Genomic DNA, 27,692 nt, shown 5'->3' on the forward strand with positions numbered 1-27,692 from the left:
GTCTGTCCCGATTTGGGGGGTTGGATGGCTTAGTGGTTAGCACGTGCGCGCTGTATCATTAAGTCTGTCACTGAGTCAACTGGCGTGGTTTCGAATCCCCGGTTGTACGTGACAAGGAGTATGGTCGCCTGTCCAACCTCGTGGGTTTTCTCCGGGTCCTCCGGTTTCCTCCCACTGCTAAAGACCCCTACGCGCAAGTGAATTATGGAAATAAAATTGAACCATATGTTAGTCCCGAAATGACCCTACTTCTTAAGATGAAAACCATGCCACTTGATTCAATGATAAACCTTATGATTTAAAGGGTAAGACCAACTTTTTTCAACAAGGTTTCCATAAACCTTAAATATATATTGATAAATAATCCCCTGTAGCACAAGCAGAAAAGATTTTGTAAGCGAGAAATTAATTTTTATTAAAAGCGGATGTGACATAGTTGGTTCAACACACTCACTGGGCTCTATAGTAAGCATACAGATTTGGCATAAGTTTACTGCTGTATTGTATTCATGCGTCGACCTTTGGCCAAAAATCTGATCAAATGGGCTGTTTATTAGGACATTATAAACACAAATTTATGTTTTTTTAATGTTTAGTACACAAAGTCGTCGCGTAATTTAACCATACTGAACAGTACGCTGTGCCTCAATCCACGCCACATGACTAATTGTTTACTAATTTTTGCTTGTGTTACAGAGGGGATTATTTATCAATATATATACGATTTATGGAAACCTTGTTGAAAATCATTGGTCTTCCCCTTTAAAGCACACACTTACCACTCAATTTCCCTCCAACTTTTCATCTTTATATACAAGCCAGACAGACCACTGTTCATGTTTTATTGATGCTCAGTCAGGAGTGCTTTATGTATAAAGTTTATACATACAGCAATATTTACATTAAAATACATTATATAGGAAATAAATTATGTATGAAATTGTTCAAATTTCTATCATATTCATTTTAAATAAAATTAGTTATAAACAAAATCCAAGCTCTAATCACAACTTTTCATAAACTCTATATGACTAATACCAGGTGTATGTTTTATAATATACGGTTCATTTCTCCGTAATAAAGGTTCTGTGGGATCTGTAACACTAGGATCATCATATATTGTTGTTATTAAATGATCATTCTTAGCTTTCTTTTTAAAACTTGGACAAATTTTTTTCAGTTTTTCACCATTAAACCTGTAAATTATATAAAAAAAAAAAAAAAATTAAAATACTGTAAATAGGAATACAAAAATATTTACCAGGTACAGAAAAAGACACCAATCAACACCTTTCATAATATGATGTGAAGAAAAGAGCAATAAATAACAGGGGCAGTAACTCTGTTCAGAATAAAAGTGTGATGACTGAATGATTCTTGCAAATTTAAAATTCAACCTGCAATCCCCCCCTCCCTTGCACCCCCCAAAAAAAATGTTTTAATGTATGTATATGGAATCCGCGCCAATGAGGAAGCATAGTTGCATCTGATGCGCACTATCAATTCATACAGATCGGAGAATAACTTTTGTTGTTAGAGGGTTCACAGGGTTCAAGAGAGTGAAACAAGGGCCATAGCACATAATTCTAGACGTAATTAACAGAAATTGCTGCAATTCAATAGGATTCTTTGTTTCACTAATTTAAATGATACATTAAATTTCATACAGATTGGATGATAACCTTTGTCTTTTTAACACAATAAGATGATAAAGATAGTCTGCAGAGTGTTCGCAAAAATTGTGGACGACGGACATTGTGGTAAAACAGGTCTTGGTCAGAAAATGTGTAAGTAGACTTACCCTAAACCTTTTTTATTTCGTGGATGTTGACCATCATTTTCTAGAGCATCAACAATGCCAGAATTAGTTGCTGTTCCCAAACCTTGTCCATCCTTCCATCCCTGATTCTCCATAATTTTTCTACCAACACCTTTTGTATATTTTTCAAATTTACCGATTTTCCCTTCCAAGAACCGGTCTCCACTTGCAATGCCATCCCTACGTCGCTTCTCTTGTCTCATCGTGATGAGGTCACGAGCATCTTTATCTCCTGCTCCGTCTTCATAATAACTACTCATATCAACATCCCAATCATCAGCACATTGTTCATCAAAATCTACAAAAAAATATTTGTGTTGTTACTAACAAGCGGTTGCCATGCAAGATACACCCACATTTTACAAGAACAAGCTAAAAAAAACAATTTTACATACAATCAGGAGTCATAATCCAGGATGCATCACTATTGAAAAGAACAGATCTTTTTAGATATAATCATATGTTTTAAAATACAGATGTGATGTCACCCTTTGATTTAGGCATACCATTGTTTCAAATAATTATACGGGCAACTTGCCAACCGTACATTATTTATACAAGTGAAATATTGGACTCGCGTAAAGTATTTCACTGTAAAAGCATGTGCGGAATGTCTGTATTGTAAGTCGTTTAATGGTCGCGAACTACGGCCCTCTTGTTGTTACAAAATATTAATAAAGGGCTCGCTCTCGACCGTTAAACAATACTTAAGTTTCAACAAAATCAGATAAAATTTGTGACCTCTAGAATGTCCGCAACATGCGTACGATCAGGGGCCATAATCCTTGAATTACGGTCCGATACATACCAATATCAAAAGGAACTGAAATCTTTGTCATATAAATATATATTTCAAGTCTCGTCAAAATCAGATAAAAATTGTCCACAAACAAAATGTGAATAGATGCACGGACAGGGGCGACGACAATATACGTCCACATAAAAATGTGGGACCCGGGGTATAAAAATAAATAAAGTATATCAAAATAAAACAAGAAGCTGTATGCGATTGCTATCTAAAGCCACATTATCACTGTCCTTAGGACAGTAAAGGTAATTATATCAAAAATAAAATATTCAAAATAAACTTGGAATAATTCTCGAAAATCCAAGTTATTTGAGTACAGTATTTCTCATTAGCATTCATTAAACTTCTTGGGGGGAAAAGGCTTGGCAAGTTTATCTCAAATTTTGCATACAATCTACATAAACTGCCTCACCAAAAAAAAAAAATATCTCCAAATATATATCGATAATTATGCCACGACATAATATATATAGTCATACATGTGTCATATATGTATAACGAGCCTATATTTATCATCACTAAATAAACGGTCATGTTGCATTTAATAAATTATAACCATTACATAGGGGCATTTTTAAGTGCGAAATAGTCTATGTGCCTTTAGTTTAAAATTAGTCACACTCCACCAGTCTACTGACTATTCTCCGGTCAACTGATTTGTATTTTATACAGAACAATACAGAAAGCTACATGTGGGACAACTATTCTGAATTTAGAACATCATGAGCACGCCAAATCAATGAGGTTTTAGTACCCCTGTAAAAGCAAATGAAAAATACTATTTTTCTATTCTATTCATTAATTCATACTGAACATCATAATTTCAGGTCAATGACAAATGCCTCCAGACAATTGCTCGTGGAGAATAATCTAAAAATATTTAATCAAAAAATGTTATAATATAGAAATAGGCCTACAGTAATTTGAGAACACAATTAAAACACACTGACACTATAATATATATATACATAAGTAAAACATGTCTGTGCAGTTTTCCAGTGTTACATCATTTCATTGGCCACAAATAATGTCCGCAAAACTTCCTGTAATGCTAAAAATATGCTCACAGTTTTTATTAATGATTAACCCTTTTGTCATAGTTTAACACTACCCTGGTGGCGGTAACTAAATTTACTTTTCTTTTAACTTTCTCTTATTTAGATCAAATTTGAATATTACCATCCAGGGGAAGTGTGTGTGTGTGTGTGTGAGGGGGGGGGGTGTCTATTGGTCTAGAGCCAATTTTCCTGTTTGTTCTTGCTCCCCATGATTTCATACCTCCTTCAAATTTTTTCCAGTATTGTGCATCTGTATAAAAGACTAAACCACTGCCACCCTTCTCCCATTTTAACTCGATTCTCTCTTCAAATAGTCTTTCATTATTTCTAGCTTGATTGGAGGGATCATCATAATTTGCTTCATGTCTTTCCCATTCTTCACAATCATCATTATCCTGACAAAGATAAAATTGTCATAAAAATTCAACTATGGTACTACGCTACCTGTACTTACTAATTATAACATACAACTGTCATACCCCAGTTGGTGCTGACCTGACATTATCCTCCTTTTCTTTCTGTATTCATGTACATGTATTCAAAACTGTGTAAGTTGACAATTTTTAAATTTATAAACTGTTTTTAAACACCCACATTGAAATGTGATCGTATATTTTCCAGTAGAATTCCTCCTTTGGTTTGGCTGAACAACAACACAATTTATATGGAAAATAATCACTGGTTTATACACATACATGTATAGCACGATATTTCAACAAGCATTCTCTTATTGTATTCTTGCTATATGTGTATAAACCAGTGATTGTGTTCCATATAACTTGTGGGTTTTTTTTAATGTGCTCAATCACTAAATGCCACTCAAGGATTAAACTTTAGCAAGGTTGATAATAAAAATCTCAAAAACTCTTGAGCGTACATGTACAGTGTTTACAGGTTTCAGTGACCAGTTAGAGTAACTTTGTGGAATACTGTTGCATGTTCCTGATTTTCAATAAAGTTCTACAGACAGTTTTAAAAAAAAATCAGGGTGACAATATTTACTAATATATAAAAAGTTGGCATGCAAAACACCCTAAATTTATTAAGTCTTCCCTTTATATATCTTACCTAATGACATCTCACAATCTTAGCAAATCTCCTTCCTTTTTGCATGTCAATTTTTGTTGACTTTTTGGTCTAGATTTGCAGAAGAGTGTTTGAATATAAATTTTCTCAAAGGTTTTGATGAATAGTCATGATTTTGTTGCGAAACGATTCGAGTAAACAGATATTCACCAAAACTTTAGAGAAAATTTATATTGTATAGATAGATTCCTTTGAGCGGGTGTAGCAAAGAAATGGTCAACACCTTTCAATATCTTTATTAGATGTTTGTGTCATGTTGGTTTCTTTGTCAATATGGGAGGTTAAAGTGGTGGTTGAATGGTTAACACGTTTGATCATCAAAGATCTGTTATCAAGTCAAAATAGCGTGGTTTGTTTCAATTCCCTACTTGTACGTGACAAGGAAAAGGGTCCTCCAGTTTCCTCCCACTGCTAAAAAACCCCATTAAGATCATCAGAATGTTAAAAAAAAAAAGAAGATTAAAGGCAACATTAAAACTACTGTAGTAATTATTTCCATTGATGTATTTATAATTAGACAATTTTTCTCTCGTTTTCCTGCAGTTTTGGGTTGACTTTTTAGATCAGAATTGGAGAAAAGGGAACAAATTTGCAATTTCAGTCTTGGGTAATACTGATACTGATATTATAGGAGAGGGATGGGGGAGGGACAAAGTGTCTTTGTGCAGAGCAATCATTGCGTCGGAAGTGACATTTTGACCCCAGTCAACATCAAATCCTACATCAAATTAACCCCTTACAAAATTTTGATGAGAAGACTTTCAAATGTGGTCCCCTTTAAATATTGGAACCAATGGAATGTTGAGCTAAAGGCTACAACCTGTGACTGTGTGATGTTATAGCCATGGACTTTATTATACGGTCCATGGTTATCCCAGTGAAGTCAATGGAAAAATAACTGCTACTGTAGTCCAGAAGTAGATTGAATTATCTCCCTTACCTCTTCTGATTCACTTTCATCACCAATCAATTTCTCTTCAATTCTTTCTGCTTTTAATTCTCGAATTCTTCTTTTTTCGGCTTTCTTTGCCATTCTTTTTGATAAATAATCATTTTCTGTATCTACAGATGCTGAAGCATCTGACTCTTTATCCTGTAGTAATTTGGTTCTGATAGGCACAGAAGACAAGTCTATTTCTGTTTCACTTAGCTTTGAATTTAAATGTGTAGAATTTTCACAAACTTGTTGCACTGTGGATGTTTTAGAAGGAGAAAGTCTGTTTTTGGCATTTAAGAAAGACTTATCCTCTTGAGGTGACACTATTTCTGATTCTGAATCAGAACTGTTCGTAAAATCATTTACTTCACTGCCATAATCAAATGGAACAGAACCAAACATTTTCCTTGGCTTTGTTCGAGGGAACTGAAGTCCAAGCTTTTGGATTATTTTTGGAGGTAATCTGCATTCTCTGATAAATTTTAGGAATATTTTCGTTGGAGTTCCTATATTTCCATATGGCATCATTTGTGGGGGATTTAACTCTGGTAATTTCATTAGGTCAGATTCAGTGAAATCAGTTCTGTCTTCTGGAATTTTTTTCTTTTCATTTCTAGTCTGGTAAAAATCATTAGATGCTACAAATACAAAAAACATACTGAAATTAGTCTAAAACTTATACATGTAAGTCTACCACTGGACGTTTATAGGCCATCATCACACTTTGATTCCCCATCACATAAACATACATGAAAATAATAAAGAGACGTGTGGGTTGCCAGGCAACAAAACATAAGCCCACAGCATCCAAATCGTTCACACAGGTTGTCACATATTTATTTTTTGGTGTTTAATAGGAGCATTTACAAGACACTAAAAACTGATCAAAAGTATCCACCCATGAAGTAATTATCAGAAATAATTAAAATGTGATCATTGGCTTCTAGTACAACATCTAACATTTATTATACAAAATATGTACATGTAAGGTACCAGTAATCAAATAACTTTAGCTTTGAGATATTGAAAATCACTAAGCTATTATGAATCATAAACATAAACACTGTGTTTAAATTTCAAATGAATTGGATAATACTATAAATTATAAATTCAAAGATAATCAGATGAAAACTTTAGCCTCCAGGGGCGTCTGCAAGATTTTTCAAATCAATAAAAGGTACATGTAGTAACTCTGGCATTAATTATCGGAAATAGTTGAAAATCAATAGACTTCTTCTCATGAACACACACACACTGTGTTTCAATTTAATCGGATGATAACTTCAGTCTCTTGGTGTGGCCGACAGATTGTCGTATGTAACAACATTATACATCCACATTTTCAGAATATAAACGATACTCATTGTAGACTGTGATGGTAGCTTACTCGCCCTCAAATACAATCTTAGGAGAGTGACCCTTTGATTTCCTCAAATTTCGGATGTCAATGTCTGATGCAGTACTCTGTAGATCTAATTATATGTATACACTGTACATAAAAATAACAAATAAATATGAATCAGAAATACTTATTAGTAACATGTAGAATGTTCCATAAAGACAATGAAAGTCAGTGAAGCAAGAAGGCAAATCCATTCTCAATTTTTTTATAAAAGAGATACATTTTGGTTTCTCACAATTTACAAGGAACCAAGCTCAACCAGATACAAAGCCAAAACGGGATATCCTCGAGGAGTCCATGCCGATCAATGGCAAGTAATATTTGGGTGTTCTGGAAAGATTGCATGTACATGTAGACAATCCAATACCATAATTTACAGTTTGAATGTCAAACCTGTTCAATTTCATAGCCTATAGGCACAACACAGCCTCTACTACTTTAATTATTCTTTGACCTACATATAGGCTACATGTATTTCCTACACAGATTGCTAGAACAACATATGGGGAAAATGTCACATTCATTAAAGAGTAAAAACTAATTTGTTTAAAAAGACTATTCAAAGAAGTTACTTCACTGTTCTACAAAACAAGCAAATTCATGAACCTTTCAAGTACAGTACACAATTATTCTTTCAATCCCTGTAATAAAACATCTATAGAGCTATTTCAGGATCCCCTGGTTAAGTCAACATACTGTTAGCCTAATTTGTCTAAATATAAGGACTCCGAAAAGAATTTAATTGGCCTTACAGTTAAGGGTTGATGGTAGTGCCATAATTAATTGTCCATGTTTTATTGTATTGTCTTATACAATATGCTGCACTCTCCTTAATGTCTCTATTCTAATTATGTTGGAAAGAATTCAGTTTGAAAACATTTAATTGAGTATCCACGTTAACAAATAATAAAAACTAAAATTTAAGTCACTTTTATATTATAATAAAGTCCACAAAAAAATCAAAGGCTTACCATTTGAAGCACTCTTACATGTAGCCGTAGGTGTATTTTCATTTTTCTTGTCAAGTCTAATTTCTGAAATATAGCAGACACTTGCTAAAGAATCTCCACTTTTCGCTAACCAGTTTGCCTTATTATAAAGTCTAAGTAAATCGTCTAAATTATGTCGTTTCACACGTATAACACAGCATGTCGTGGATGTTTTGCTGCTACTTTCATTTTTGTTTACACTTTCATGTAAATTTTCGTATTGCGTCACTTTAGACGGTTTTTGTTTTTCAGGTCGGTGTCTAAAATGAAAACAATCAAATCTTCCACTCTCTATGAACTGTGAGAAAAAATTTCGTAAATCCACCGAATGGTAGAAGGGAGGAATATTGTTTACAACAGCAATACAAGTTTCACTATCACTATCTGACGCCATTTTCTTAGAAGGGGAATACCGCTCACGTTGTCTAGACGTTGATTTTCTCTATTTTTAGAAAATGTTCGGGTTCATTATGTAAAGAGGGTGTAGATTTCAATAACACATACTTAAAGGGGGTCATAAACCAATGTAGACCCGTTGGAGATGTGTCAATATAACAGATTATATAATCCTTAAAATTATAATATAATTTAATGTTTTACTTATAAAATTATCGACAAAATCAAACTCTCCATAGTCACTTATCTCTCTTCCGCATGGGATACACCCTAGGTCACGTGACGGAAATGAGTCAGTGACGGTAGAAGCTGTCAGATAAAGTGTGCTAAAGAATACCCAAAGTTCGCCTTAAGGTGGGTGCTTTTTGACAACTTTTTATCATGCAACATATTAATTACTTCGTCGCTTTTAATGTTTATGACTATTATTGGCTTATAGTGCGCTTTTAAAAAGAAAAATATGGAAATGTGTTGGTTATGTCATAATTATTGATTGTCACGAAATAAGGATCGTGCTTTGTTAGTTTGAAACTCAGTGTATGTAACTGGAGGCCTACAGCCAGATAAGACACCGGTAACATTTACATTATGCCGACATTCACAAAGCCTATGTCTATGAAGATACTTCTTCGCTCTTTCTATCGACTGACGTAAAGTTGACATAAGCAGGTAAGAAGTACGGTAGTTCAATGGGTCCGACCATTCATCAAGAAATCCGTTGTTTACAAGGATTAACTTTAGGCATTCTTTTAATAAGGGATTGTCTCGCAATTACCTGGTTCGACGGGCCGACCTCCTAAAAATTAGCATGCCGCTCAATGTTTTAAATTGGCCTCTTCAAAAAATAATGTTCTAGGGTTAGAGAGTTGTATTTTTTTTTCTGTTGGGTGTTGTGTACCGGTAATATCATAATATTACATTACAATTTTTTAAAGATATGATACAAAAACAAGCTTATTTAAGCTTATATAATTTTGCTTCATATATCATGGTTATGTTACTTACTTGTGATGTTTCAAGAATATGATAAATATGATAAGAATATGTTGTTATTTTCATTTCTTTGACAATTTCAATTACTTTATTCCACCTCTCACACCTCATTCTCCTAGATTGAAGTCCAAGATAGATCTCAGTGATGAAAACTAGTTAATTTCGAAGTACAATTATCTGAAGCCTTATGAAGTTTTCATTGTCAATAAGGAGTTTGTCATAAGTCTCCCCAAATCCAGGCCATGCAAGTGCCTGTAACTGTAATAATATGTTTATATTATACTAGCCGAAGTTAGTGTGGTAAGCACAGTCTTCGCAATTATCAAGTCACTTGCAACTTATACATGTACTTGTAATTGAAGAATGAGTTACCCTGTGATTATTTCCAAATGGCCCAGTATTTTGATTTAAGATTTTCAGATTATGTGAATTGGCTGAATTGTCAGATTTTCAAACTCAAATTCAATTTTATTTACGATTTTTGGACTTTCACTTCAGTTTCTATTAGGATTACAGGAGTGGCATCATATCACAATCTGTTATCCTTCCATTCCAAATATTAATAAATAAATAATATTACTACATACTACATGGTATTTGTTGTAAAATTATAGTTATAGCTGCGGCAAAGTCTTATGTGTCACAAATTTGTACAAGTGAATGATTATAAAAAATGATATGGACAAACATAAGTTGGCCTTCAGATATAGTATACAAATTTCCTCCATGGTCAAGGCTAGAGAGCCTGTGTAATGTGTTTTTCACTTTTATTATGGTAATTAATAATATAGTACATAAATATTGATGATACCATAACATAGTGCAAAAATTGTAATGGTCAGGAAAAACAGTCTATTGCCTGACAAATATACTATTCAAAAAAAGTAGGGGATATTTGATTTTGGGGGCATAATACTAAAATATGCAAATGACTACGAAAAAAGTCACTATAGAACCTAAGAGAAGAAACATTTCCAGTTACATGTGACGCCCAAACGCACCAATAGCTACCGCATGGAATGCAGGTGATGCTTGGGATCATCATGGGGGTCCAACCCAAGATTTGCACGACTCTGACTTTGAATGTTACAGTCATTGTGGCATTGAATTCCAGGGTGGAAACATCAGTTTAATTGTTTTAGTGACCAGAAAACAAATTTTGATATGCGTCGGCTTACCCAAAATGAAAGGTTACGTGCCCTTGGCATGCTACAGATCGGCACAACACAGGCGGTTGTGGCGCGGACGATGAATGTTTCTCAGTCTGTCATAAGCAGGCTATGGTCCAGATACCGTGATACACAATCTGTACAGGACAGACCACGCTCTGGTCGACCAAGGGCGACAACTCAAGCCCAGGATCGATTTATCAGTACATTGGCCTTGAGAAATCGTGTCATCACAGCAAATCAGATCAGCGCTCGTCTTCAAACAGACACTGGTGTGAGAGTGAGTGGCCAGACGATTCGGAATCGACTGCATAGGGGTCACCTTCTCGCCCGACATCCTCGCGTGATCCCTTGTTTGAGAGATCATCACATTCAGGCAAGACGTCGTTGGTGTAGGGATCGTCAACACTGGGATAATCGACGCTGGAGCAATGTGATGTTTTCAGATGAGTCAAGGTTCACTGTTGATTTTTTAGACAGACGTAGGAGGGTGTGGCGTCGTCGAAACGAGCGCTTCCAAGACGTTAACGTCATCAGACATGATCGATTTGGGGGTGGTTCTGTTATGGTGTGGGGAGGCATCACTGTTGCTGGAAGTACGGCTTTACATGTTGTTGCAGGGCGTGTTACAGGCCAGTACTACCGGGACAACATCTTGGCAGTCCATGTTGTGCCGTTCGCACGACGTCATGGCCGCCGTTTCATCTTCCAGGATGACAACGCAAGATGTCACAGGGCCAGGATCGTTACAGGTTACCTCCAACAACAGAACAGCACCACATTACCCCTCCCCCATCGAGCATGTCTGGGACATGCTTGGACAGAGGTTACGTCAACGTCAACAACGTCCTGCCAATGTCCAAGAACTTGCTACTGCGTTGCAACAGGAATGGGACAATCTGGACCAAAATGACCTTAGACGTCTCATTAGGAGTATGCCACGTCGGATCAATGCTTGTTTGGCAAACAGAGGAGGATTTACCCGTTACTGACTTGGTTGTGATGCTGTGGTAACTTTGCTGTTTGACCCCGGGTATCATTTTACCCTTATAATGGTCAGTCTGTGCCTTACTTAGTCTAACGATCATTTGGAATAAATCGATGAATGTGAACTTCATTTCATTTTGTCATTTGTTTCTTCGTCAGTGTCATTAGGTGACTTTAATAACACTTAAAAATCAAATATCCCCTACTTTTTTTGAATAGTATACATACAGAGAAGGAAATCAAGCTGATTCGGACCATGGCTGATTCGGACAGCTGATTCGGACTAAAAGTCATCACTAATTACACTATTTATTGTCATTTTTGTCTTATTATCAAATATATGCAAACATACATTTGTATTTTAAATACTCTCGTAATTTAAATAATGGTCCGAATGAGCCTTGTCATGGTCCGAATCAGACAAAAATCTAGTCCCAATCAGCCAAGAATCTGGTCCGAAACAGCCACGAATCTGGTCCAAATCAGCCGATTACCCAGAGAAGATGTGGGGAGATCTCAAAATGTTTGCATGTGGTGACTTCAAAGACTATGACACAAAAGTCATGCTGACAAGGGTTTACCCTCCAGGTCAAATGACTTGTGCTATTACAAATGTACATACTTGTACTATATTATTATACATGTACTGGTAGCTTAATTGTGGTATGCCCTTATTAGTAAGAATAGGCCTACGGCACCAATTACCTCATGACATTTAAAAATTGATTAAGATTTTAGTGCATTAGAAATCTTGATTTTAGCGAAGTGAGAAAAGAAATCTACATTTTTGTGCCTCTTTATTAGTCTTTAGTTAGAAATATATATTATAACAAAAAGGAAGTTTTATGTTTGTACATGTAATGGTAAAGCCGTCATAATTAGATTTCTGGGTACATTGTATGTGGTTCAGGTCACAACCAAAGCAAATATACAGAAGTTGTTCACTCTCTTCTGAAATATTTTAAGTTAGTTCATTTCAAAGGAAAATATTGTTTACCAAGGGAAATAACAATGGTTTGTTAAGAGGGAAGCAGAAGTTATTCAACAGTTACATGCAACTGATCAGCTGATAAAGGAGTTTCACAGAAGTTTGAAGACCAGAGATAACCCTGTCTTTAAATTTACATGTTTACAATGCAGCTGGGAACTTATCCACATGTACAATATTGTACCCATGTCCTGTCTTATCCGCGGCTACAATTGATACACTATTCAACTTAATTCAAGGCTTTCCACAAGTAAAATTAGGTTCAATTGCAAATTTTCAACAGATATTATAACAGTTTGCATGGAAACAAGTAATTATGTTTCAAATAGTGAAGAGTGGAACACTGAAATCTTATCTTACCGAACTTCGGAACAGATTTTCTGTATTTGAGAGTGACATGAAATCAGGTGATTCAGGTTCGACGGCCATTTTAAAATGAACATAAATTTTGCATAGCAGTTGGGTTTAATCAAGTCATATAATTTCACCTTTATTTCAATGTTAATTGGTTTATTATATGTTAAGCTTTGTTCAGTACAGTTTGGGGTCAGTGTTATTGGAAATTAAGGGAGTTATAGGCCAGTAACTTTTTTGTAGTCAAATGACTATAAAACTTGCTCAAAGGAAGGTCTTAGAACGATCCACTACTGTGGCTGGAGCAAGACGGAAGACATCAGTAGTGGAACCATTTCTACTGTGAACTTTGTGTTTGCATTTAAAAGTACAACGTCTAATGTAGATATTAGCAAAATAATCATTTACATACATGAATATGAAAAATGTTTATGGTGAATGGTACCTCCCACTGTCCCCAAAACACCTATTGTTTTACGAGTAGTAAATTATAGGTCTGTTGACAAGCAGTTTTACATACATGTGATGTAGTGCCAGTCTCAACAGCATCCTGGATCCTCTCTGTAATTATAAAAGGTTGCAGCCTTCACAACTCTCAGGCATGTGAAGGAAAACTGCTATCTCCAAATGAACCAAAATTAGGTTTATTATTGAAGTAAATGTAATTGGTTTTTGGTATACAGTAGGTAAATTTTATTAGAAGATTAGAGTTGAGAATGTCTGATAACCATAACATTTCATTATCTGGTTACACATGTTCATATAAATTTTAGTCTATTCATCTGCCAGCTTCTCTTAAAGTTTATGTTTAATGAAGATAACTTTCATTTGGTTGAAAATCTGTGAGGTCAGTAGCCCATTAATCCTTTGATATCAGCTGTTTTATTTTTAGTGGATGATTCACAGAAAATTGGCACGGTTTTGCTCATTCTATTTATTGCTAAGATACAACAGAGGCGTCTGTATTCCCATTCATGACTTTTTGAACCATACTTTCTCCGTTTATGGATGAAATATATTTTTTTGCAATTCGTCAGACTAAGATTTGGCTTGACAGCCATTTATGATTGGTTTTATTGATTCCAAATGAATCATCATACTTGAATTATATTCATGTAAAATCACTGTACATAATGGACAATTTATCAAATCAAGGCATTACATGTACATGTATGTCCATCTAATCAACATATATGTATTTTTTTGATTATTTGGATTACTGCAGTATTTTATGTAATGTTTTTATCATAATTTTTTGGAAGAATCTTCTAGTTTTAAGTTTTATTTTTTTATTATCAGCATTGCTGTTGATGAACTAAAAGCAGGAATCATATGAATATAATGTACTTTTATCTGTCAGACTGCATGTATTGCCCCATTAATCTGGTAAACAATTTGTTACTCATTCTCATGTTAGTCATAATGTTTTCAAACAAAGAGACTTCTGTATCATGCTACCATGTACTTTATTTAATTCATGGCAACAGTTGTCACATCATTTTCTGTATGATTAAATTAATAAACATAATTAGTATATAAAACAAATTTAGACAATAATAATAATATGAAATTTGTTTAAATTTGTGTTGATTCTGTTGTAATTAGATATTTAGGACAACAGCCTAATCATATGAATGATTGAAAATGTTCAAAGTCAACCATTTAAAAATTTATAGAGAGAGAACTTTATTTAAACATCAGAGCAGTGCATAGGTTGCTTACATTGTATGTTTGTGCATGGTGTTGTAATGCTCACTGATTTGTTTGTCAAGTTCGTCGGCAGTCATCCTGCACCAAATATTGTACCTAAACGCCTATAGTTGCCCATGCACATGTCTTCACGATTCTGTGAAAAAAACTAACTTTTCAGGCAATTATAACATGTTCTTTTATTGAAATATTGGAAAAATCTTTGGCCTAAATTAAATAACTTTAGAAGATGACATCTTTTAGCCTCTAATCAAACCATTTGTTCTGTTTTATGCAGAGAGTGTTTGCTATAGGTCTCGTTGAATCATTGGCTGGCTGATGACAATAGATCAATTAAAGAGGATGTGTAATAATCCATCGATGACAATATTATAAAGACTGCATTTACTATATTATAATTGTGGTTACTTGGCCCCAAAATATAGGGGTAAAGATAGAACTAACTGATCAAACTAATAGATTAATCTTTTTATAACATATATGTATCTTTATGTTTTCAACAATTAATCACTCGAAATGTTAAATGAAACACTTGGTGTGCTGCTAAATGGCCTTGTATTTATTTTGCTAACACTTATATAGCACTGTATGCCTTGTTTTGGTTGCATACTTTATTGTATTGTAAATGCAAAGTTCTGTACCAATTTTTGGTGGAAGCAGAACTTGCATATCTGTGTTTATCAAATTTCAGTTTTAGATAATGTATTGTTTTTAATTAATACACATGTATAGTACTTAGTCAAAAACACACTTTTATGGATAACAATTACTATGGTTTATTTCACTGCGATGTTTCAACAAGGTTTCACAAGTCGTTATCAAGCATATATACAAATAGATAAAAAATGAGAAAGATATGAATATAAATACAAACATCAGTGCGAACTATCCAATGGAATGCAAGGTGAGTGAGCATGATTAGCTATAACAAGCTATTGATGTAACAAAGGTGCATAATCGTATATATTAGAGTTGGCTTATTGTACAATTAAAAGATGAAACAGGGCATTAACCAAGATTAACAAATATTGAAACCATACACAGTGTACCATAACTGAAACCAGTATATACTAAGATTACTAAATAAACACACATAAAGATCAAACTGGGGGTTTATAGAATTATATCAAACCATAATGTTTACATTGATTATAACAGTTAGGAAATATAGAATTTTACGGTTATGTTTTAAAGTTAAGTAATAAGTTGCATATATGTATTTACAAGGTGAATATATATCAAAGGGTTGAATAAAATATAAATAAATAATGATAAATTAAGCAGAGGGCCCTATGATGAAACCTTTTTATAATTATAAATATGAGAGGTATAACATAACATAAAATACTGTGAATAGCTAAATAAATTATAGAAATTAATTGAAACATACAAATTTTACATATTGTTAACAGAGGATTATAAAATGTGAGGGTTGTGGGTATGGAATATACAATGAATTCGGTATTGGAAAATGCCAGTAGCTAAATATGGTTTTGCATGGGGAATTACTTAGGGGGACTGTGTTACAATTTGATAATGCGGTCATATGCTCTGGGGATATAGACGCCAGGGTCTCAATTCAGTTTCGGTTCATGTCTATGTCTTCTGATATTGATCGCCTCATGTATTCTTCTGATTCTTTTGCTGTGGTGGTTCACAGCCAACGTTTTAACTTTGGTCCAATCGACACGGTGTCGTGGGTTGTCATTCAGATGTTCAGCAACTGCAGATTGGTTGGTGGGGGCTTTTGACATGTGTTCTTTCAGTCGGATATCTAATGGTCTTTTAGATTCTCCAATGTAACTTAGCTGGCAACTGCAGTTGATTTTGTAGACACAGCCTTTTGTAGAGAAGGGTTTGGTGGGGTTCAACTTTCCATTCGCTTTTGCTATGTCTTTGGTTGTTGTGCCCTTCAAGAAAGTGGTTTCAATATCTGCTTCTCTTTTCAATAATCTTCTGATTTGGTGAGAGATGTTGCCGTGGAAAGGTATGAAGATTCCATGGCAACATCTCTCACCAAATCAGAAGATTATTGAAAAGGGAAGCAGATATTGAAACAACAACCAAAGACATAGCAAAAGCGAATGGAAAGTTGAACCCCACCAAACCCTTCTCACCAAAAGGCTGTGTCTACAAAATCAACTGCAGTTGCCAGCTAAGTTACATTGGAGAATCTAAAAGACCATTAGTTATCCGACTGAAAGAACACATGTCAAAAGCCCCCACCAACCAATCTGCAGTTGCTGAACATCTGAATGACAACCCATGACACCTTGTCGATTGGACCAAAGTTAAAACGTTGGCTGTGAACCACCACAGCAAAAGAATCAGAAGAATACATGAGGCGATCAATATCAGAAGACATGAACCGAAACTGAATCGAGACCCAGGCGTCTATATCCCCAGAGCATATGACCGCATTATCAAATTGTAACACAGTCCCCCTAAGTAATTCCCCATGCAAAACCATATTTAGCTACTGGCATTTTCCAATACCGAATTCATTGTATATTCCATACCCACAACCCTCACATTTTATAATCCTCTGTTAACAATATGTAAAATTTGTATGTTTCAATTAATTTCTATAATTTATTTAGCTATTCACAGTATTTTATGTTATGTTATACCTCTCATATTTATAATTATAAAAAGGTTTCATCATAGGGCCCTCTGCTTAATTTATCATTATTTATTTATATTTTATTCAACCCTTTGATATATATTCACCTTGTAAATACATATATGCAACTTATTACTTAACTTTAAAACATAACCGTAAAATTCTATATTTCTTAACTGTTATAATCAATGTAAACATTATGGTTTGATATAATTCTATAAACCCCCAGTTTGATCTTTATGTGTGTTTATTTAGTAATCTTAGTATATACTGGTTTCAGTTATGGTACACTGTGTATGGTTTCAATATTTGTTAATCTTGGTTAATGCCCTGTTTCATCTTTTAATTGTACAATAAGCCAACTCTAATATATACGATTATGCACCTTTGTTACATCAATAGCTTGTTATAGCTAATCATGCTCACTCACCTTGCATTCCATTGGATAGTTCGCACTGATGTTTGTATTTATATTCATATCTTTCTCATTTTTTATCTATTTGTATATATGCTTGATAACGACTTGTGAAACCTTGTTGAAACGTCGCAGTGAATAAACCATAGTAATTGTTATCCATAAAAGTGTGTTTTTGATTATGTTCCAATTACTAAATGCCATTCAAAGAATATATAGTACTTAGTGTTATTAATATTTTGCTCTTTTCTAATTCATCGAAACAAAGTATCTTTTCGAAATAGCATGGACCTTATAATATGGTCCATGGAAATAGTTAAACAAGACACTTTTTTGTGTTTTGGGGATTGGTGAAGGTTGTACTGTGTTTTACAGTGGACTGTGATAAATGGGAATTTCTTATGTCATTCTTTCACTTTACTGGTATCTCCTTGAAACATCTTCATTTAATAAAGTGGCAAGACTAAAAATATACATTATTTATACATTACATGTACATCTTGTACTGGAAAATTATTTAATATCTTTCCAGAAAATAACCCAGTCTTGAAGTAGCCTATCATTCTAAATGAGGTAACATGCATGAATTTCTTCACAATGGGTACATCCGTCTTTATATGTATAGTTTACAAATTTCTAAAGGTGTTCTATATTTCACTAAATTTAAAAAAATATTTATATTTGTTACATTATTTGAATGGCAAACTGCTTACCATATTTCTTTAGGGGTTTGGTTGAAAGGAGTAGAAGCTGCTTCATAATCCTTCAAATTATCACATTTTAACAAAGGCTGGTACTCTATTTTAAGGGTTCTCCAAAATGTAAGTTTTTAAGCTCCTTAAAGTAAAGAAGATGTGTACTACATGTATGTTAAAATAGATATTATTTTGATATTTTTTAAACGATGGTACACAAATAAGCAGTATATGTTTGGTTAAAAATGTTCACCTTCAAAAATTAAATATAAAACAGTATTTTATTGATTGTGTTCATGTAGTTTTATCACCCAGTAATACATTATACAGTAGATATCGCTTGTGTGATAAATTTTATAATCTACTGCGATATCTCCTAGGAGATATCACTTTACACTAATTTGATTGGTCAGTTGAAAAGGAACTACTTTTTTTTAATTTCAAAGAACAGTTCATATTTTATTAATAAAAGTAATTTCTTTTTTTTTTAATTAAAAAATGAACTATTTTTATTTAATTGACCTTGATGGAAACACTGGGTCAATGTAATCAGGTTCAGTAAAAGTGAAATCTATAGCAAAGAATTATATTTATTTATTTGTGCATGTCATAAAGGATTGGATGATGAATAAAATCTCCTACAAGTCTTTTTTGATATCAAAAAAAGACTCGTAGGAGATTCTCTGTTTATTCACAATATCTTGTCAAAAAATTTTCAAAATGTCAATGTTACTGTTCATTGCATCCCTAAAATTTATATTTTATCAAAATTTCTATAATTCAGAAGTGTTAATAAATCATATATATCGCTTGGACCATTGTTCATTTTGTTTCTTTATCAAACATTAATGAACTACAGTGTACTGTATGTACATGTATGTGTAATTACATAATAAAATTGATTTAAAATATCACTAAATAATAGGATATTTCACCAGAGGCAAATTTGACACCTGCATCAACAAAATTGAGTGAACAGTACGTACTAAGCGTTGGATCTATTCATCAATAATTACCCTATCTCTAATTGAATGTATTTGTGTCTTCAAAAATGATTCAAAGATAGCTTTACCATATACTATTTAAAGACCAAAAAAAGGGAGATGAACAGGCCTAAGGAGAACAAGACATTCGAATTCGGAATCAGAACTACTATTACATGTAGCTTCTTCATTATAAATGCTCCCAGATGTCTAGCCAGTGTGATTTTCTTATAGCCTGACAAGCGCAAGTAGTCGACTTGAGATTGACTATTTTTACAGTTTTAAAGTTCACACCATGATTGACCACATGTATATACATGTATAATGGTGCCAGAGGCCACTGTCTCCTACATACCCTTTTTTCATATTGGGGGGGGGGGGCATCAGTTTGCCCTCTATTAAAAAAGTTTAAATGTATATTGTGAAAATGTTGTCTTGTTATTCCCTCAAGCACAGAGGTAACCTGGTCATGATAGTTGGGTGCTTTATAATACAAGACTATTTAACTCAATGTTACCAGCACTGTTTTGATGGGTAAAATTTACCAGTAGTCTTTGTATTCATTTCAGTCCTAAATATGTGGGTTCCCAGTATTTTTGAAAATAGAATTAATTCAGATTCCCTGTATTAAAATTCATCAAGCAAGAAAGGTCTGGAACACACTTCAAAAGGATGAATTATAACTGAAGAAGCACTTCAGTACTTTGGGGTTTTTTTACACTGAACTTCGCTCTATAACGTCTCTGTGCTTATTAAGCTTGTTACAATGTATATTGAGAGATACCGTTCTCTAATGAACTGACTGCATTACCAAACTAGATCAGATTGTAAGCATATCTAGTACTAAGATTGTCAAAAAATACTAAAATTCTGAGGCACTTGGTATCCTAAAACCCCCAGGGTTCTCTGACCTAAATCAACTAAGTTGGACCCCTCTGTCAGTAACCCTTTTCAAAAAAATCCCATACTTCCGATTGATAACTTTTACAGTTTTAGATTATGTCCTGTTTTATAAGTAGTTATGTATACCTATATATGAAAGTTCTTAGCACAAGTATTGGTTTATTGTGAGTTAGTATAAAAATAAAAGAAAGCAGTGTTATCTAATTAGTAAAAGTATTGAAAGTAGTCAGTTAATGAACAAGGGTTATAATTAATACATATACATATATGTAGTAATTAATATTATTTAGTGTCCCATTCCTCCACTATTTGAAGAAAGGGGATTATTGAAATGAATTAATCTGTAGGTTTGTCGTCCATCACACTTTTTGGAGCTCAATAACCTTGTGCAATGTTGATTAAGTGAATGTCTTGACAGTGTTAGGGTCCTCCAGTTTCCCTTCCACTACTAATAGTAATGACAGTATGACACCAACATGCAATTGAATTATTAAAATAAAATTGTTTCTTGTGTTAGTCCCAAAATGACCTAGTTTTGGTTTTGTGGATGTATAAACTTGTTGTAGATGATCAGCATTTCCTGCTTACATGTAGGCTAAGCAGGGATAAGCAATTTGATAGTCGATGATTTGGAACACAATAAATGAAGCAGGTAAGAGTGCTGAAACTTTGTGTGTAGTTTTATTACATCGCAGTGCCTCAACTAAGTTGGATCATGAGCATTATAAGCTGAGGCTTAGCACAGTGGTAAGCAATTTGATAAGTATGTAAGTAATTAATGAATGTCATCAACTTATTTTGGGATTGAGGCGCTGACATCAGCTTGTTGAATTTTTAAAAAGCATGTGATAGTGTACAAATGGATAACATATGGCCTCCCTGTTGAGATTTATATGAACAGTATTTGTATTGTATCAGGTGTTGCTGTAGGAGCTTCCACCTCACCCCTGCTATTAATGAGAATTGATTATGGAAGCCTCACCTCACCCCTGGGTACTATTTATAATGAGAACTGATTATGTAAGCTCCAAACTACCAACATTATCAATCAAAATCACTGATCAATAATTATGTACCTTTTCAGACTCTCTATGAAAGAAATTACTGTTCAGTTGCACAATACTACAATTAAGTGTATGCTTACCATAATATCAAGAAACATCCTTCAGTTATAAAATAAATAATCATCTGATATCATTATTAAAACTAGAAAACATGTTTAATATGATATTGTTATATGATCTTTACTGAAATTGTTCATTTTACCAACACCACACAGTTTCCAAGGTGATATACAATATAAATGAATTGCAGTAGTAAATGTAATGTCACAGATTAAGCTGTAGGGAATTATGTATATGAAAATCCATGTTGATACTTATTGACAACAATATCTTGTTTCATTATTAAATACTACTTCATGAGAGTTGGGTAATAAGCTCACATTTATAACATGTGCTAATGGAAATTCTCCTCAAACAATTTTCTGTAAAGTAAATTTTAAAGTTACTGTATTACATGTACTTGTGTGTGCTAAAATCAATGCACGAAATTCAGTAAAAATTCAAATTTTGTAAATTATGTACTGTACTATCTGTATATATAATCTGAATTCTACTTGTTAGTTCTGTTTGTTTCCAGTCTAACATTGGGACTTTACAGTAGATTTCTGTTGATTATTGTGTAAAGCTATTTGGGGGGGCTGAATGGTTAGCACGTGCACGCTGTCGCTGTATCATAAAGTCTGTCATTGAGTCAACTGGCGTGGTTTCGATTCCCCACTGCTAAAGACCCCTACGCGCAAGCGAATTATGGAAATAAAATTAAACCATATTATGTTAGTCCTGAAGTGACCTAGTTTGTGTCGAGTGGATGTTAAACTCTCTCTCTCTCTCTCTCTAAAGCTATTTTCTTTTCTACTCCTGACTTGCCTTAAGACACAGATCCTATTTCGTTTTGTTTTTTACAGATCAAAATTTTGTTTTACTTGTCTTTACTACACTAGGATCTGGAAGAGTTGTTATATATCCCGTATTCTGGATGATGTGAGGGATTAGCCAATGAAACGACCTGTTACAGCGAGTTTTTGGCTTGAGGTGCATGGAATTGTGGGTAACCCACTAGAAGCATCAACGCTGATTGGGTAATCATAGGGTCAAAAGCCGCTCGTATGACCGGTCAGATCTTCATATAGTAGAGGCCATCAAAAGAACAAAAAACGAAACAAAATATCGATCTTTATTTTAATCAGACTGATTCAAGCACTGGCTGATAACCAATGAAGAGTTTGGAGAACTGGGGTTGATGAATATCTGTGGTTTTATTCAGTGCTCTTTGTTTCACTCAAGTCTATAAACCGTAAAGAAATAGAGACTTAATTGGCATTCAACTTGTATACAACTGGAATTTGGTCTTATTGTTTCTCTAAACTTGTTATACTAAGGTGAAGTTAAAAATAACTCGAACAAAGCTGTTATAAAATGTCACCACCTTCTTCGGACAAACAAGCATGGGACCAACAAGTAGATCCCATCTAGTTAGATCTGAACTCATTTGCAGTACGGCTAACTCTGATCTGACCGGCAAACTGCTCCTACTACTAGAAATGTTCAGCGTGTGTGGGTGTTTATGATGTGCAGCATTCACATTCAAATGGATGAGCTTTTGAGGTGAAAAAGTTCTGGGTACGTACATGTAGTCGTTACAAATTGATATTTCTGTGTTGCCACTTCTAGGGATACAGTTTGTGACGTATTTAACCGAAGAAAATTGTGAAATTAAAAGAGCTTATGGATTACCACATTTTAGTTTTAACTTTTCTGAACCAATCAAGATGTGCATTGCCGGACATTGGGACTTTCACCTACTCTTTAAATTCCAACTCCATGTATACAGGACCTTGATTTTTCTAAGCCACTGCGGGTATTATATTGAAAAATATGAAAGCACATACATACTACCTGAATTTTTAAAAAAGACTTTTCAAAAAAAAGGAAGAGGGCTACTTTGTCGTCTTTATGAAAAATCTGAGATTGAAAAAGACTTTTCAAAAAAAAAGGAAGAGGGCTACTTTGTCGTCTTTATGAAAAATCTGAGATTGAAATATATTAATTAACGAAGGATAATAACAAATAATAATCAGTTGGGACCATGTGAATTGTTCACTACCTGGTTAAATGGAATGTCATTCCCTTTCACTAGAAGCAAGCTCTTAATATATTTGTCAATCAATAATAAATGGGTGTGGAACCTTTTACTTCGTAATATAAGAGTATTGGTATCAGGTTTGCTGATGATATACTTACCATTAGTTTATTGTCTTTACAGAAGAAGGTGTACTTTGGGCTTACTTACTGTTGAGCGGTAGTTTTACCCAAAAGGTATATATTTAACTTTATTATTTTGGAATATGAAGACTGTTTACGGGAATTATGAATATTTTAGGCTTGTTTGAATTGTAGATTAAAAAGATAATCTGCTGATACGATTTTATCATTGGTGAGACACAATGTTACTATAAAGAACTAACCCATCTGTGAGCAAGTAGAGGAGGCAAATATGTGTTCGCAGCTTTTTTTTTTATTGAATACAGAGATTTTATTTTAACTTACTTTAGGCACTATCCCCTTAAACATCTACATTTTGTCCCAGTGAAATTATTTGCTCTGAATACACCCTTTTTACCTCTCATCCAAAAATGAAATTCTGTTTATTTGCTCTTTAAACAAGGGGGGATCACGTGGCTAAGTGGGTAAGACGCTAGCTCGCTAGTCTGGAGGTCGGGTGTTCGATCCCTGCATTGGCCGAGAAAGTTCATCCAGATTTTCCGACGTGGTTCTCCCTTGTCAGTGATGCAGGACGGAGGGGCTGACAAGGAAAGCTATCTAGTCGTTCGGATGGGACGAAAAACCGAGGTCCCGTATACACATTGGCGTGCACGTAAAAGATCCCTTGGCAGTTGGAATTCGATATAAGAGTAGGCCGTAGTGCCACTGTCCGGGCAAAATTTCCCTCATAGCACACTGTATGGCGTATGCCCGTCTTCATTAGCCCAGGTTAGGAGCAGAACAGTAGGACGTTAAACTCCATTTCATTTCATTTCATTTCTTTAAACAAGGCCTTTTCTAATAATCATTGTATTATTCTGATCAATTTATTGTTAATTTTCATTTTTCCAAGCACAACCGATTTGTTGGAAAGTGTACAAGAAAGGTACATGTACATATGGATCAAGAGAACTTGTGATTTTTTTTTCATTTTGAATAATGTATAATTAGTGACATGTCCTCAGGGAGTTATTATAGGTGTCAATGTATTCAAGTCGTGATAATACTAATAGAAGTCAATACATAAATGTATATTGGTGTAAAGTACTAATAGATTATTTGTGTTGTTCTAGCAGATCAATAAACTAAAGTCAATTCTAGAATTAGGATATATAAAAACTTATTCATTGGGGTATTACATGTACACATATACACTATCTGGGACAAAATACTTTTCGTTGCTACGAGTTTTAATACAATTGAGTCATGGTGTATAGAGATTTGGGCTGATAAAAAAATAATTTTCTGAAACAAACCTACAAACCGATTCCTGCAGCTGTTCTGAATGAGTTCAGTAGAGGATTGTTCAAAAGGCCTGACCTTATAAAGCTGCTGATCATAATTTGAGGGATTTTGAATTCCTTGCGAATTACAATATTGTAAAATTTGAATCTTTAAAAGGGATATCACTATCTGTGCCAAAATGGTAAGAAGCAATTTCACCATAGCATTTCTTCAATTTTAACACTAATTGTTGCTTTTGTCTTTCACAAAGCTTGCAAAGTTTATATTTATCCGTAGATGATAGACATCGGCACAGTGATCATGTGACAACCATCATTGAAATTGCTTCATAAAATAAAAATCAGTAAACTATACCATATCATTCAATAATAATGACAATATTTTTTAAATTAAGCCTCTGTCATTATGTGTATAAAATAAAAAAATTATAATGGTAAACATTATTTAAAACTAAATCTAGCATCATCGCTGGCTTATTGACCTAATTCTAATTCCAGTCCATGCATGTCACATGTCATCAGGAATTCGCAATGGGTGATTCTGTCAGGAAAATATATTATTAATTTATTAATAACTATATTCGGTGTTCTATCAGGGAATTGTTCAATGACAAAATTTAAGTAGCAACTGGTCAGTGAAGCCATCAAATGAATATTCTGACTAAGGTATGACTGTTATTGTAGCCGACAAGCAAGTTCATTGACTTCTTAATCAACAAGTAATAATTAATCTGTTATAATTTTGCCAAAAGTAGATAGATTTATGAAACCATAATGTCCGGTTCTTGTATTATCGATCGGCTTTTTCAAACATCAGGCGACTTAAGCCGTCTATAATGAGCCGATTAAGATCCCTGGGGTAAACCCTATCGATATTCAGTGTTCTGGGGCCTTCCATATCAGAGTTATGCTATAGTTTTTATACGCCCACGTATTATGCTGTGGCCCCTGTTTGTCCGTCCATTCACAATTTGTTTGTGGATACTCTACAGGTCACAATTTTTATCCGATTTCAACGAAACTTGAAATATAGGTTTATCTCCCTAAGATCTCGGTTCCTTTCGATATTAGCATGTATCGGACTATAACTTCATGGATTATGGCCCCTGATTGTACGAAAAATCGCATTTTTAGCTTGTGGACCCTATAGAAGTTACAATTTTTAACCCAAAGATCTCAGTCCCTTTCGATATTCGCACATATTGGATCGTAACTTCCTGAAATATGGCCCCTGATTGTGCGAAAAATCACGTTTTTAGCTTGTGACCCTATAGAGGTCATAATTTTTATCTGATTTAAAAAGATGTTTGAATATATCACCGTTACACCCTAAGGATGATTGAGTTCGAATTTCGAAAAAATCGGACCAGAAATGACAGACAAAATGGCCGCCCCTCGTACACAATTAGTCTAAACATCTGGTATATCAAAGTTGTGGAACCTTTCGAGGTCACAATTTTGATCTGATTTTGATGAAACTTGAAATGGATGTTTATAACCCAAAGATCTTGGATCCTGTCGATATTCGGGCATATCGGATAGTAACTTCCTGAATTAAGGCCCCTGATTGTATGAAAAATCATGTTTTTAGCTTGTGGTTTCTCTAGAGGTCACAATTATTATCCGATTTAAAAAAAAAACGTTCGAATATATCACCATTACACACTAAGATCTTGGTTCCTTTTGATAATCGTGCATATCCAAACATAACTTCTTGAATTATGTTTCCCAATTGTTCGAAAAATCGCAATTTTAGCTTGCACAATTTTTTTTTCCGATTTTAAAACCCGTTTAAATATATCACCATTCCCCCATAATGAAGGATGAATTCAAATTTGCAGGAAATCGAAATGAAACTGCCTGACAAAATGGCCACTCTTTGTACACAAATTGTGTAAAAGTATGCAATATGAAGGTCGTGTACCCTCTAGAAGTCACAGTTTTTATTCGATTTTGATGAAACTTAAAACATATCTTTATATCCCAAAGATCTCAGTCCCTTTTGATATTTGCTCATTTCAGACCATAACTTTCTGGATTATTGCCCCTGATTGTACAAAAAATCCTGTTTGTTTTTAGCTTGTTTTCTATCCATCTCTTGAAAAATGTGGGCGTATCCTGTCTGGCAGCCGCTGGTTAACCAATTTTCAAAACATTTGTTGGGGTCATCGATATTTAGTTTTTCACTACGTTCTGTTCCAGAGTTTTATCTGAAACCCTATGAACATAATAGAGGCTACAGTCGTTAATGGGTTGTTTCAAATCTGTTGTGAAGCATTGTGGTCATGAGAGGAAGAATTCTGTCAATATTCCACCTTCTTAAATCATGACCCAAATTACTTTGTTTACATATGGTACATGTACTATATAACAAGCCTACAAAATATATTTTTGAGTATGATATTGCAAAATATGGCATTGAAATTGTGAAATATTATTATGTACATGTATATGCATACATGTATGTATACATGTTAATATTAAGGATCGATTACCATATTTACTTAGATTTGAATCTTAGATCATGTTCTACATTCTGGTTATTTCTGTCCATCTCTTCTTGGAAAATAGAATATATAATATGATAAATAAATATTTACCCACATGTTAGATAGTAAGTAAGTAAGTAAATTTTATTGCATAAAAATGACACCATAGTTTCCAATTTAATTATAAAGTCAGTTTGAAATGAGATCTAGATATGAAGAGGTTGAAATGCAATGTAGTTTAGTTATTTTAAGTAAAAGTTATTTATAGTGTAAACTACATTCTAATAACTAATTCTAAATTAGTTGGTCTTACTGCAT

General features: G+C 34.0%; 2 protein-coding genes across 5 annotated transcripts in view; one reads left to right on the forward strand and one right to left on the reverse strand.

Annotated features, from left to right (window-relative positions):
* Positions 1–69: 69 nt before the first annotated feature.
* Positions 70–8,504, reverse strand: LOC126825719 (G patch domain-containing protein 3). The gene is made up of 5 exons (XM_050555488.2): positions 8,082–8,504; positions 5,712–6,346; positions 3,906–4,080; positions 1,802–2,117; positions 70–1,196 (listed from the first exon to the last, which is right to left on the reverse strand). Exons 1-5 carry the CDS (start codon positions 8,491–8,493, stop codon positions 1,001–1,003), a joined length of 1,734 nt encoding a protein of 577 aa, XP_050411445.1. The 5' UTR covers positions 8,494–8,504; the 3' UTR covers positions 70–1,000.
* Positions 8,505–8,776: 272 nt separating this feature from the next.
* Positions 8,777–27,692, forward strand: part of LOC126825716 (unconventional myosin-Ic) — an 82,438-nt gene continuing 63,522 nt past the window's right edge. Inside the window, exons 1-2 of one of the 4 annotated variants that reach the window (XM_050555482.2) lie at positions 8,833–8,849; positions 23,643–23,695. The gene's annotated coding sequence lies outside the window, so the exon portion shown is untranslated. Of the gene's footprint in view, positions 8,850–8,948; positions 9,165–23,642; positions 23,696–27,692 lie in introns of those variants that run through there. The other 3 variants (XM_050555486.2, XM_050555483.2, XM_050555484.2) reach the window with 3 other exon arrangements.

Source organism: Patella vulgata, chromosome 6 (genome assembly GCF_932274485.2).
Source record: "Patella vulgata chromosome 6, xgPatVulg1.2, whole genome shotgun sequence".
NCBI classification, from domain to species: domain Eukaryota; kingdom Metazoa; phylum Mollusca; class Gastropoda; family Patellidae; genus Patella; species Patella vulgata.